The following is a 13713-nucleotide window of genomic DNA, read 5'->3' on the forward strand; positions in this document are numbered from 1 at the left end:
AGGAGACGCCATCCCTTCAAAAAGTAAAAAAAAAATTTAGGCAGGTATGGAGGCATGCACCTGTAGTCCTAGCTACTTGGGAGGCTGAAGTGAGAGGATAACTTGAGCCTGGAAGGCCAAGGCTGTAGTGTTCCAGCCTGGGCAACAGAGCAGGACCATGTTTCAAAAACAACAACAACAACAGGAAAAATTACAGAAGCTGTTAACAGGTTTACAACCTTAAAACATCATGGAGACAGTATAAACCCGTCTAAACTCAGGCAGAATGTCTAAATTAAATTCAGACGATGTTTTTATTTTATTGTATCAACAATATTAAAACTGGCTTTATTTATCAAAGGTTATTAAAGTTGCATGAATTTGAAAATAATTTGGGCTCATTTACTTAATTTATAAATGCTAATTTACTTATAAGTCAATTTGGCACCATGTAGACAATATACAAGCAAACATGTGTATATAAAAATACATGCAGATGGCTGGGCGCAGTGGCTCACGCCTGTAATCCCAGCACTTTGGGAGGCCAAGGCTGGTGGATCACCTGAGGTCAGGAGTTCAAGACCACCCTGATCAACATGGAGAAACCCCATCTCTACTAAAAATACAAAATTAGTTGGGTGTGGTGGTGGGTGCCTGTAATCCCAACTACTCAGGAGGCTGAGGCAGGAGAATCGCTTGAACCTGGCAGGCAGAGCTTGCAGTGAGCCGAGATAGCGCCACTGCACTCCAGCCTGGGCGACAGAGTGAGACTCCGTCTCAAACAAAAAAAAAAAAAAAAAACATGCAGAAGTAAATAAAGGCCTTACAGCTTTGATTTCAAAATTATAGCCATGAGACTGGTAAAACTCACTAGTTTAAAAGGATAGGTGGATTAAACTGTGTTTATGTAAATGGAACAGGTTAAAGTTTATCTGTCTCACGTAGCTGAAGCCCTTACTGAGATAATAATAAGAGATAATAATCTCTTATTATCAGATTTCAACCAGGAAAAACAGCCAATATTTTGGGGTTTTGAACCTTTTAACCAAAAGGAAGTGGCTCCCTAACTGGGAATCGAACCCAGTCCACAGTGGTGAAAGCACAGAATTTTAACTCCTAGGCCACAAGGTGGAGTGGCTGCCACTACAAGTTCTGCAGGGAATCCAAAGCAGGCAATTTGAGTGTACAAAGGATTTTAATTTTGTTTTCTGTCAGATTTTTGTTCTGAAACTTTTGTTAGGAAAATGTTAAGGCTAGCCATGATACTATTAGTGCCTTTCTTTTAATTTGATCTTTCCCTAAACACAAATAAGGCACTTGTTTGGAATGAGAGGTCTCTAAAATAGTTTCAGTTTAGGGGGCCTTTGTAATTTAAAGAATCAATCTTTTGGCCACTGATGATTAGAATTTCCTGAGATGTGGCCAGGCACGGTGGCACAAGCCTGTAATCCCAGCACTTTGGGAGGCCGAGGTGGGTGGATCACTTGAGGTCAGGAGTTTGAGACCAGCCTGCCAACATGGTGAAACCCTGTCTCTACTAAAAATACAAAAATTAGCCGGGTATGGTGGTGCGCCTCTGTAATCCCAGTTACTTGGGAGGCTGAGACAGGAGAATTGCTTGAACCCAGGAGGCGGAGGTTGCAGGGGACCGAGATCGAGCCACTGCACTCTAGCCTGGGTGCCAGAGCGAGACTCTGTCTCAAAAAAAAAAAAAAAAAAAAAAAAAAAAGAATTTCCTGAGATGTACTTACACAAATAGCAACTCAATCTAACCAGCCTCTTCATGGAATGCCCAGGAGGTAATTTTCCCGGTTTCAATTAAGTTTTTACCAATAAACAAGAGGTGCTTCTTGGAGAGGGCATAGAACAGGCAGCCTCAACGATCCCCATCCTCACAAATTCACTCCCAAGAATAGACTAAGGCAGCAAAAGGTTCATGGTGCCACAGATGATAAAGGATGGTGTTTTTACATACAGTGCCTCTAGTATCCCACAAATTTGTGGGGGGCCGCCAGTCACACACCTATTTAAGCTGTGACACCAGGCAGGCCCTCCTGGGATTGGACTTTCCCAGGACTAACCAAGCAGCAAGGTTGAGACAACAAAAGCACCTTATAAATAGGACTCATTGGCCAGGCACAGTGGCGCATGCCTGTAATTCCAGCTACTCAGGAGGCTGATGCAAGAAAATCACTTGAACCCGGGAGGCGGAGGTTGCAGTGGGCCAAGATCACGCCACTGCATTCCAGCCTGGGTGACAGAGCGGGACTCTGTCTCAAAACAAACAAACAAACAAACAAAAAAACTGCAGGGCCAGCGGGCACAGTGCGCTTCTGGGGGTTCTAGGTCCATGTTCTACCCTATGGCACCCCTCTTTATGACAGATCCATAACGAAATACAATGGAAAAGACTCTGAGAGAAAAAGGATCAGACGATATGAATATTCATGCCTAAAAGTACACCAGAATTGCTACTTAACCCAAGACTAGTCACACAAATCCTTTTCTCCAGTTAATCAAGATTTTAGGAAAGGGGAAAGAGACAAACAGTGATTTCTGCTGTCTGCTTGATTGGATTTCACGGAGAGAGGCCGGGAGGCTGACTGGTAGGAATTTCTTACCCTTCTGATGCTTTGACAGGTCCTGGGTTCCCTGGACTGTGGCTTCCAGAAAAGTAGAGCAGCTTTAGTATCCTGTCTATGACGCCAACACTGTAGGGGCCAAGGGAAACTTCACGAAGCTTTGCTGAACATCAACAGACAAAGGCAGATTATTAAGAGACAAAGCATGCAAATCTATTAACACGCACAGGGGAAAATCACGGAGCGATTACCCCAGCTTCCCAGTGGAGCACAGAAGCTTTTCTGCCTTTTTTTTTTTTTTTTTTTTTTTGAGACGGAGTCTCACTCCGCTGCCTAGGCTAGAGTGCAGTGGCGCCATCTTGGCTCACTGCAACCTCTACCTTCCAGGTTCAAGTGATTCTCGTGCCTCAGCCTCCAGAGTAGCTGGGAATACTCCACCACCACACCCGACTAATTTTTTGTTATTTTTATTAGATATGGGATTTGGCCATGTTGGCCAGGCTGGTCTTGAACTCCTGACCTCAAGTGATCCACCCACCTGGGCCTCCCAAAGTGTTGGGATTACAGGCGTGAGCCACTGGGCCCAGACTTTTCTACCATTTTGAGATTACAGAAAGAATGGGGCCTTCGAGCATGGGCTCAGAAAGGTTATGGTGGTAAGTCAGGTGACAGTGGCAAAATAGATTATGGATGGGAGAGAAGAGGACGCCTGGCTAGCAAAGGTGGTCTTGTTACGCAACTGAAACCTCACGGGTAGCAGCCCTCAGAGAGAAGAGGTGGGAAATATTCCTTTCAGATCTTCAGAGATGTCAGACTCTCAGTTCATCTTTCCTAGATCTGGACCAGGGAGGACCTCAGAGAGCCTGGCTGCAGGGATGCAGGTTTGCTTTACAGATGCAAAGTTCCACACAGACGACAGCTTTGCAGGGCTGCTTGGCTCTCTGAAGAACTATCTCAAAATATGTCAGCAAAGGATATTTTGGGGTGAAATATTTTGGCTTCCTTCAGTATCTCAGGATCTTTGAAGCTTAAAATCAAGTTATCTGACCAGACCTATGATCTGATTTCTTTTGAGAACTTAGAAGAAAATTTAGAATGAAAAAACAAGAACAGGCTATGGGAACATGGGAAAATGAGAGGCTGGAGTTGGATGTTTTGATCCTCAGAATCCTCATTCAACAAATAAGGAGTAAAATACTGTATATATAGTGTATGTCTCTATATACAGATATACAGAGATACACAGAGTTGCTAGATTAGTGTATTTGGGACATTCTTAGGTTAAAAATAATTTTTTAAATCTGAAATGTAAATATTACTGGGTGTCGTGTATTTTTATTTGGTAAACCTGGCAGCCTTAGTAATTTTTTTTTTTTTTTTTTTTTTTTTTTTTTTTTTTTTGCGACGGAGTCTCGCTCTGTCGCCCGGGCTGGAGTGCAGTGGCCGGATCTCAGCTCACTGCAAGCTCCGCCTCCCGGGTTTACGCCATTCTCCTGCCTCAGCCTCCCGAGTAGCTGGGACTACAGGCGCGCGCCACCTGGCCCGGCTACTTTTTTGTATTTTTTTTAGTAGATACGGGGTTTCACCGTGTTAGCCAGGATGGTCTCGATCTCCTGACCTCGTGATCCGCCTGTCTCGGCCTCCCAAAGTGCTGGGATTACAGGCTTGAGCCACCGCGCCCGGCCAGTCTTAGTAATTTTAAGCAAAAATTAAATATAATGTTTGCTAAAAAAATAGACTCTATTAATCAATTTCAATCATTTTCCCCAAAACCTTCCTAGGAGAAATTATTCTGTTTTAAAAGAGGGCGAAGGTGTTAAGTCGCGCTGACTAAAATTTGCTAACTGACCTCTAGAGGGAGCCAAATTGATAAAGAAACCGAAATGACATCCTAAATCCAGTGAATTTCTCTCTTTCTTTCTTTCTTTTTTTTTTTTTTTTTTTTTTTTTTGAGATGGAGTCTGGCTCTGTGGTGCAGTGGCGCAATCTCGGCTCACTGCAACCTCCACCTCCCAGGTTCAAGCGATTTTTCTGCCTCAGCTCCCGAGTAGCTAGGATTACAGGCTTGTGCTACCACCCCTGGCTAATTTTTTCTGTTTTTAGTAGTGACTTTTAATATTTTTAGTAGACACGGGGTTTCGCCATGTTGGCCAGGCTGGTCTTGAACTCCTGACCTCAAGTGATCCGCCTGCTTCGGCCTCCCAAAGCGCTGGGATTACAGGTTTGAGCCACCGTGCTCAGTCTGGATTTGCCTTAAATCATGATCCCAAAATGAGCCCTATATGAGATGTAATCACTTCTCTAAAAGAAATGTTTCTTACTTCCTTAAAACAACATAACACATTTAATGCTTTTTAAAAAGTAACAATGCGTGCTCTTCAAGGAAAGAATCCTTTGCGTTAAACCTTTCCATGTGCCGGGGAAGCCAGATGGGGGTAGGAGTGGAGGGTCGGGTGCAGGCTCACAGGAGCCACCTGAATAACGAATTCTGACACTGATTATGTAATGCGTTGAACTTGAAATTATAAACACGAATGTAATTCCAAAGGTGGTTACTGAGTCTTTGAGAAAAACACCAGGCAAGTTGTAGGAAATCTCCAAAATCTGTCATCTTGACCCATCAGACATCTCCCCATGGGACATCCTCTCCACCCAGCATTCTTTGGCTAGAGGAGAAAAGTTCTGTGCTCAGACGTGGAAGGGAAAGGCTCTTCCTGTTTTCCCTCCTGCTTCCACGAGCTCCCTTGCACTCTGGTTTGAAGTAAATTGCTGTTTTCCTTTAACTTTTTTTAAAAGGATCATCCATTGCTTAAAAATAATGCCATTAGGCTGGGCATGGTGGCTCACGCCTGCAATCCCAGCACTTTGGGAGGCCGAGGTGGGCAGATCATGAGGTTAGGAGATCGAGACCATCCTGGTCAACATGGTGAAAACCCATCTCTACTAAAAATACCAAAATTAGCTAGGTGTGGTGGCACGTGCCTGTAATCCCAGCTACTTGGGAGGCTGAGGCAGGAGAATCGCTTGAACCAGGGAGGTGGAGGTTGCAGTGGGCCGAGATTGCGCCACTGCACTCTAGCCTGGCGACAGAGTGAGACTCTGTCTCAAACAACAACAAAAAAATAAGGCCATTATAACAATCTATGACCCAGCCAAGTTTGTCTCAAAACATAAAGAGGGAGAGGCCAGGCACAGTGGCTCCTACCTGTAATCCCAGCACTTTGGGAGGCAGAGGTGGGCCGATCACTTGAGGCCAGGAGTTTGAGACCAGCCTGGTCAACATCATGAAACCCTGTCTCTAGTAAAAATAGAAAAATTATCTGGGCGTGGTGGTGCGCACCTTTAATCTCAGCTACTCAGGAGGCTGAGGCAGGAGAATTGCTTGAACCTGGGCGGGGGAGGTTGCAGTGAGCCGAGACCATGCCACTGTACTTCAGCCTGGGCAACAGAGTGAGAGTCTGTCTCAGTAAAAAAAAAAAGCATTTGGGGCCTAGTGTGGTGGTTCATACGTGTAGTCCCAGCATTTTGGGAGGCCAAGGCAGGAGGATCCTTGAGGCCACAAGTTCAACATCAGGCTGTGCAATATGTCTACAAAAAGTTAACACATTAGCTGGGCATGGTGTTTCATGCTGGTAGTCCCAGCTACTCAGGAGGCTGAGGCAGGAGGATCACTTGAGCCCAAGAATTGGGGGCTGCAGTGAACTATGATTGCACCACTGCAACCCAGCCTGGGTGACAGAGACCCTATTTCACTAAAAAAAAATAATTTTAATTATTTAATTCGAATAAAGACGGAACACTTGGAATTTAGAAAACCCTATCTCTTCAAAAGCCTATTTTGCAAAATCAAACATTTACTCTTTCTCTTTGCCTTTTTTTTTCTTTATTTTTTAAAGGAGTCTCACTCTGTCTCCCAGGCTGGAGTGCAGTGGCCTGATCTTGTGCCTCAGCCTCCTGAGTAGCTGGGACTACAGGTGTGCGCCACCACGCCAGGCTAATTTTTTGTATTTAGTAGAGATGGAGTTTCACCATGTTGACCAGGCTGATCTTGAACTCCTGACCTCAGGTGATTCACCTGCCTCGGCCTCCCAAAGTGTTGGGATTACAGGCATGAGCCACTGCGCCTGGCCTTGCCTTCTTGACACAAAAATTGTAATCCTGCCTGAGGCAGATGCATGATGCCAACAGAGTAGGGAAAGGTCATATATGTGTCGGGGGATCCAAGCACATTATACATTTAATATCCCAATAATATCCCTTACAATGTTATTTAGTGTCATAGCCAATCTGGCTTCATCAAGTATCCTTTTTTTTTTTTTTTTTTTTTTAAAGAGAGATGGGGTCTTGATATGTTGTCCAGGCTGTAGTGCAGTGGCTATTCACAGATGTGATCATAGCACACTGCAGATTCTAACTCCTGGGCTGAAAGTGATCCTTCCATCTGAGCCACCCCAGTAGCTGGGACTATATGCACAAGACCACACTCTGCTAATTTCTTTTCTTTTTTTTTCTTTTTGAGACAGGGTCTTGCTTTGTCACCCAGGCTGGGGTGCATTGGCTATTCACAGGCATGATCATAGCGCATTGCAGCCTCAACCTACCAGGCTCAAGTGATCCACCCATCTCAGTCTCCTGAGTAGCTGGGACTACAGGCACATGCCAGCACACTTGGTTATTTTTTTTTTTTTTTTGTAGAGACGAGGTCCCACTTTGTTGCTCTGGCTGGTTTTGAACTCCTGGGCTTAAGCAGTCCTCCCACCTCAGCCTCCCAAACTGCTAGGATTACAGGTATGAGCCACCACACCCAGCTCCTGCTAATTAAAAAAAATTTTTTTTTTTTTTTTTTAGAAACGGGGCTTGGCTATGTTGCCCAGGCTGGTCTCAACCTCCTGGCCTCAAGCAATTCTCCTGCCTCAGCCTCCCAAGTAGCTGGTACCACAAGTGCATGCCATCAGGCCTGGCCTCAAGTACTTTCTTATGTCTGATGTTTAGCCAGTAGTTATTAAAATCCAAGCAAAGAAAAATAATTCCTAACCTCTTGGCACTCACATTCTTGATTAGGATATATGCCATGTCCCTATTATCTGGAGGTCATCCTTTGGGGCCACTCTAACTCTCCACAAACATCAGAAAAAAAAAAAAAAACAATGGAAAATATTTCTCAGTGCCTGAAGTAACTTTAGTAGAAGATGACTTAGCTGGCAGTCTAACTGATAAACAAATTGTTCTAAAATAACTTTCCGTGTGATCATCTTTGTTAAAAATTAGGTCATTGCAGGCTGGGAGACACGGCTCACGCCTGTAATCCCAGCACTTTGTGAGGTGGATCACTTGAGGCCAGGAGTTCGAGACCAGCCTGGCCAACAGAGGAAACCCCTTCTCTACTAAAAATACAAAAATTGGCTGGGCGCGGTGGCTCACTCCTGTAATCCCAGCACTTTGGGAGGCTGAGGCGGATGGATCACAAGGTCAAGAGATAGAGACCATCCTGGCTAACACGGTGAAACCCCGTCCCTACTAAAAATACAAAAAAAATTAGCCTGGCATGGTGGTGGGCACCTGTAGTCCCAGCTACTTGGGAGGCTGAGGCAGAAAAATGGTATGAACCTGGGAAGCGGAGCTTACAGTGAGCCGAGATCGCGCCACTGCACTCCAGCCTGGGCAAGGGAGAGCGAGACTCCATCTCAAAATTAAAAACAACAACAACAACAACAACAAATTAGCCGGGCATGATGCTACATGCCTGTAATCCCAGCTACTCAGGAGGCTGAGACATGAGAATCACTTGAACCTGGGAGGCAGAGGCTGCAGTGAGCCGAGATTGTGTCACCGCACACCAGCCTGGGTGACAGAGCGAGACTCTGTCTCAAAACAAACAAACAACAAAACCACATTCAAAAGAGATTAGAGATAGATCAATTTTTAAAATTTATTTTTTATTGTTTAGAGACAGAGTCTTGGTCTGTCACCCAGGCTGGAGTGCGGTGACATGATCAAAGCTTACTGCAGCCTCCAACTCCTGGGCTCAAGCAACCTTCCTACCTTAGCGTCTCAAAACACTGGGATTACAGCTGTGAGCCACCATGCCTGGCCTGATTTAAAACATTGTAATCATTGTAACCATCATGCTGTTTTAGAATTAAGATATTTAAGCTTCAGATATATTCGTCATTGAAATGGGTCAAGTTGCAGATTTTCTGGGTAATACATTTATTTTATGAAAACCAATAACCTGAAATGATGCACTTGATTGGGTGGACAGCAAAGCTATGTCTGCTATCATATACTATATACTAGGACACAAGTTCTATGAAAGCCAAAACTTTGTTTTGTTCAGCCCCTCATCCCTGCTGCCAAGAACAGAGTCTGATATATAATAAACACAAAAGAAATGTTTTTTGAATGAATTAATGTATGCTAACTCCTTTTTCAAAATTTATGTTTAATTGTGGCAATATACACATAGCATAAAATTTAACATCTTAAAATTTAATGTCTCTTTTTGTTGTTTTTTCATTTGTTTGTTTTTTGAGACAAGGTCTCACTCTGTCACTCAAGCTGGAGTGCAGTTGGGCAATCTTAGCTCACCACAGCCTCCATTTCCCAAGTCCAAGTGATCTTCCCACCTCAGCCCCCTAAGTAGCTGGGATTACAGGCACATGCCATCACGCCCTGCTAATTTTTGTATTTTTAGTAGAGACGGGCTTTTGCCATGTTGGTCAGGCTGGTCTTGAACTCCTGAGATCAACCAATCCACCTGCCTTGACCTCCCAAAGTGCTGGGATTACAGGTGTGCGCTGCCACGCCCAGCCAACATCTTAACCATTTTTAAGTGTACAGTTTAGTTTGTCTTGCAATACTGAATCTCTATACCCATTAAACAACAATACCCCACTTTTCCTCCCTTCAGTCCTTGGAAACCACCTTCTACTTTCTATCTCTATGAAGACAAGAGAACTCAAGGTACCTCATATCAGTGTAATTACACAGTATGTGACCTTTTGTGACTGGCTTATTTCACTTAGCATAGTGTTCTCAAGGTTCATCCATGTGGCATGTCAGAATTTCCTTCCTTTTCAAGGCTGAGTAATATTCCACTGCATGGATATACCACCTTTTCTTTATCCATTTGGCCATTGATGGACACGTGGGCTGTGTCCATCTTTTGGCTATTGTGAATCATGTTGGTATGAAAATGGATGTTCAAATATTGAAGACCTTCCTTTCAATTTTTCAGGGTCGGGGGGGTTTATATCCAGGAGTGACATTGCTGAATCATGTGGTAATTCCATTTTTAACTTTTTGAAGACCCGCCATACTGTTTTCCATAATGGCTGCACCATTTTACATTTTCCCCCACCGTCCACGAGCATGTTTCTAACTCCTAAGTTTGGTGATCTGGTTTCCAGGTATGGTGCCAAGGAGCAGCAGTACATTAGGAGGTGTTAGCAAGTAAAACAACAGGACAAAGTATCATCTGGCAATTTACTACTGAGAGACAAGAATTCCAAGAAGCAAAATTAGTACTAGATTATTACAATATTCAATCACGAGGCTTTCAGTGGTGTTTTGGAGATGCCATGAAAAAAGTTATGTTGATTTTTCATTGTACAAGGAGGCAGGCATCTATCTATTTCAGAAAGACATCCATTGATTCTCAATTATGTAAGTATTGTCATACCTAATTTTGTTGTTTAAAAAACCAAGACTTCCATCAAATATGGTGGAATTTTCAGCCAGGCACAGTGGCTCATGCCTGTAATCTCAGCACTTCGGAAGGGTGAGGCAGGTGGATCATGGGGTCAGGCATTCAATACCGGCCTGGCCAACATAGTGAAACCCCGTCTTCACTAAAAAAAAATACAAAAAGTTAGCCAGGCATGGTGGCGGGAGCCTGTAATCCCAGCTACTTAGGAGGCTGAGGCAGGAGAATGGATTGAACCTCGGAGGCGGAAGTTGCAGTGAGCCGAGATCACGCCACTGCACTCCAGCCTGGGTGACAGCACGAGGCTCCGTCTCAAAAAAAAAAAAAAAAAAAAAGTGAAATTTTCAAAGGACTGGTGGTCATTTTCATTTATCCAGAAATGTCATTTAAAGGGGACGTATCCCCTCCCTATGATGCCCCATTAGTGGGATGTTACTGCTTCCATATACAATAATGAATTATATGGATACCCTCTTGTATTAGTTCATTTTTGAAGTGAAAGTGAGAGCCGGAGGAGCACGAGCCAGAGAGGGGAGTTGCCACGCACTTTAAAACAACCCGATCTTGCGAGAACTAGCACCAAGGTGCTGGTGGTAAGCTATTCTGCCCCATGATCCAATCGCCTCTACCGGGCCCCACCACCAACACTGGTGATTACAGTTTGACATGAAATCTGGGCGGGGACACAGATCCAAACCATTTCACCTCCCAAATATAAAATGCGATAGTATAAGGACAAATACTAAGCTAAAATGATATTTTTAGTTCCTGGTGTTTGTGACATTGTGAAATGTTTATTGATTAAGAAAAGAGGGAATCTGGCCGGGCACAGTGGCTCACGCCTGTAATCCCAGCACTTTGGGAGGCTGAGACGGGTGGATCACGAGGTCAGGAGATCGAGACCATCCTGGATAACACGGTGAAACCCCGTCTCTACTAAGAAATACAAAAAACTAGCCGGGCGAGGTGGCGGGCGCCTGTAGTCCCAGCTACTCGGGAGGCTGAGGCCGGAGAATGGCGTGAACCCGGGAGGCGGAGCTTGCAGTGAGCTGAGATCCGGCCACTGCACTCCAGCCTGGGCTACAGAGCGAGACTCTGTCTCAAAAAAAAAAAAAAACAAAAAAAAAACAAAACAGAAAAGAGGGAATCTGGCCGGGCACAGTGGCTCACGCCTGTAATCCCAGCACTTTGGGAGGCCGAGGTGGGTGGATCACCTGAGGTCAAGAGTTCGAGACCAGCCTGGCCAACATGGTGAAACCCCGTCTATACTAAAAATACAAAAATTAGCTGGGCATGGTAGCACATGCCTGTGATCTCAGCTACTCGGAAGGCTGAGGCAGGAGAATCTCTTGAACTCAGGAGGCAGAGGTTGCCGTGAGCTGAGAATGCACCACTGCACTCCAACCTTGGTGACAGAGCCATCTAAAAAAGAAAAAAAGAAAAAAAAGAAAGAAGGAATCTATTTAGCCAGAAAAAACCTTGGGAAGTAAGTTGATCTTTAGACATGTGTGAAATAAGATACTTGAGGTTGAGGATAAAAATCAGGATTTTCAGGGTATTCTAGGTTTCCTGAACCTGTGTCCTTTTTCCATTCAACTCATCTTTCATCAACCCAAATTTACAGGCCAAACCACTGAAGAATGACAAGTCTCACCTCTAATTATCATGGGGGTTAGAGCGGGGAGGAGATGGTGCAGTGTGCACAGAGCACTAGGAACTCGAAGGAAGTTAGGGGAGACCCAGGCCCTGAGGAGGGCCATGACCTAGTGATGACACACAAGGGGCATTATTACAGTGCACATGGGGTGCCCCTGGGAGGGATGGGTGGGTGGGAGTCAGGAGACATGTAAGCCTCATACTGGGAAGACCACACTGAGGCCACCAGGTTGAGAGCCACCTGGCTGGGGGGCTTGTCCAGGGACAGCACGGGCAGAGGCATGGAGGTGAGCTCTGTGCGACAGGAGCCAGGCCTGAGAACGCTCGGGCAGGAGGGGAACTGGGGAGTCAGGAGTCATGTTTGTGAAAAGCTTGCTCGGTGGGTGCACTAGCAGAGGCTGCAGCCAGGAGACTTGGGAGGTCAGGGAACAGGGCACGATCTAGAGAAGGTGTGGAAATTGAGAATAGGGCCACGCACAGTGGCTCATGCATGTAATCCCAGCACGTTAGGAGTCTGAGGTGGGAGGATCACTGGAGTCCAGCAGTTCAAGACCAACATAGTGAGACCCTGTGTCTACAAAAAATTTAAAAATTAGCCAGGCATGGTGGTGCACACCTGTAGTCCCAGCTACTTGGGGAGGCTGAGGTGGGAGGATCACTTGAGCCCAGGAGTTTGAGGCTGCAGTGAGCTAGGATCGCACCACTGTACTCCAGCCTGGGTGACAGAGTGAGACCTTGTCTCAAAATAAATAAATAAATGAAAAAAAAAAAAAAAAGAAAAGAAAAATAAAGAAAGAAAGTGAGAATAAACAAGTGGTGAATAATCTGAATGGCAGGGCCATCAGAAGGGGTGCAGGAACTGTCACAAACAGCAAGGCTGTTATTTCACCATCACTTTATGTGCCACACTCGGGATTCCTTGGAAACGCAAGGGGCTTGCTCTTCTAGGTTCACAGGCAGGAAATCGGGCAGTGAACCCAAGTCTCCTCCAGTCACATCAACATCAAGAGCTGAACTGGGACTAGAAGTCACCGCCCCAGGGCTTTTTGCTACCAGGTAAGCCTCGACCCTGTCATTTCCCAGTGCTAAAAAATATTTCCCTTCCTAGAAAAACCTTTTGTTTCTAATAAATGCTTTGTGTTTTAACAGGCAATGGGTTGTGGGGACTGGCAGTGGAGGAACATACTCATTGAAAATCAGACTAGGGACCGGGCATGGTGGCTCACACCTGTAATCCCAGCACTTCGGGAGGCCGAGGTGGGCGGATCACCTGAGGTCAGGAGTTCAAGACCAGCCTGGCTAACATGGCGAAACCCCATCTCTACCAAAAATACAAACAAATTAGCCAGGCATGGTGGTGCATGCCTGTAATCCCAGCTCCTTGGGAGGCTGAGGCAGGAGAATTGTTTGAACCTGGGAGGTGGAGGTTGCAGTGAGCTGAGATCATCATTCCATTGCACTCCAGCCTGGGCAACAAGAGTGAAACTCCCTCTCAAAAAAAAAAAAAAAAGAAAAGAAAAGTAAAGTAAAGAAAATCAGACTAGGGCTGGGTGCAGTGTGGCTCAAACCTGTAATCCCAGCACTCCAGGAGGCCAAGACCAGAGGATCACTTAAGCCCAGGAGGCTGATGCTGCAGTGAGCCGTGATCATGCCACCACCCTCCAGCCTGAGCAACACAGTGAGACGTTGTCTCTAAAAAAGAAAAAGAAAATCAAACTAACACTTTGGTTTCCTCAGCAATGTTTGCTTAGGAAGTGGCCTGAATTTTACACTTTTTAAAAGTGTTTTTTA

The 13713-nt window shown here is 45.1% G+C and overlaps 1 protein-coding gene across 10 annotated transcripts in view; it reads right to left on the reverse strand.

Moving 5' to 3' along the window:
- The window catches only part of LOC107000097 (uncharacterized), a 118167-nt gene that overhangs the window by 14731 nt on the left and 89723 nt on the right, over nucleotides 1-13713 (reverse strand). For all 10 annotated transcript variants that reach the window (XR_013397995.1, XR_013397994.1, XR_001447044.3 and 7 more), the window contains one exon: nucleotides 2601-2724. Coding sequence is in view for 4 of the 10 variants with exons in the window: in XM_077946248.1 (XP_077802374.1) it covers nucleotides 2601-2724 (124 nt within the window). In the remaining 6 variants the exon portion in view is untranslated. The remainder of the gene's footprint in view (nucleotides 1-2600; nucleotides 2725-13713) is intronic.

Source organism: Macaca mulatta, chromosome 9 (genome assembly GCF_049350105.2).
Source record: "Macaca mulatta isolate MMU2019108-1 chromosome 9, T2T-MMU8v2.0, whole genome shotgun sequence".
In the NCBI taxonomy this organism is placed as follows: Eukaryota; Metazoa; Chordata; class Mammalia; order Primates; family Cercopithecidae; genus Macaca; species Macaca mulatta.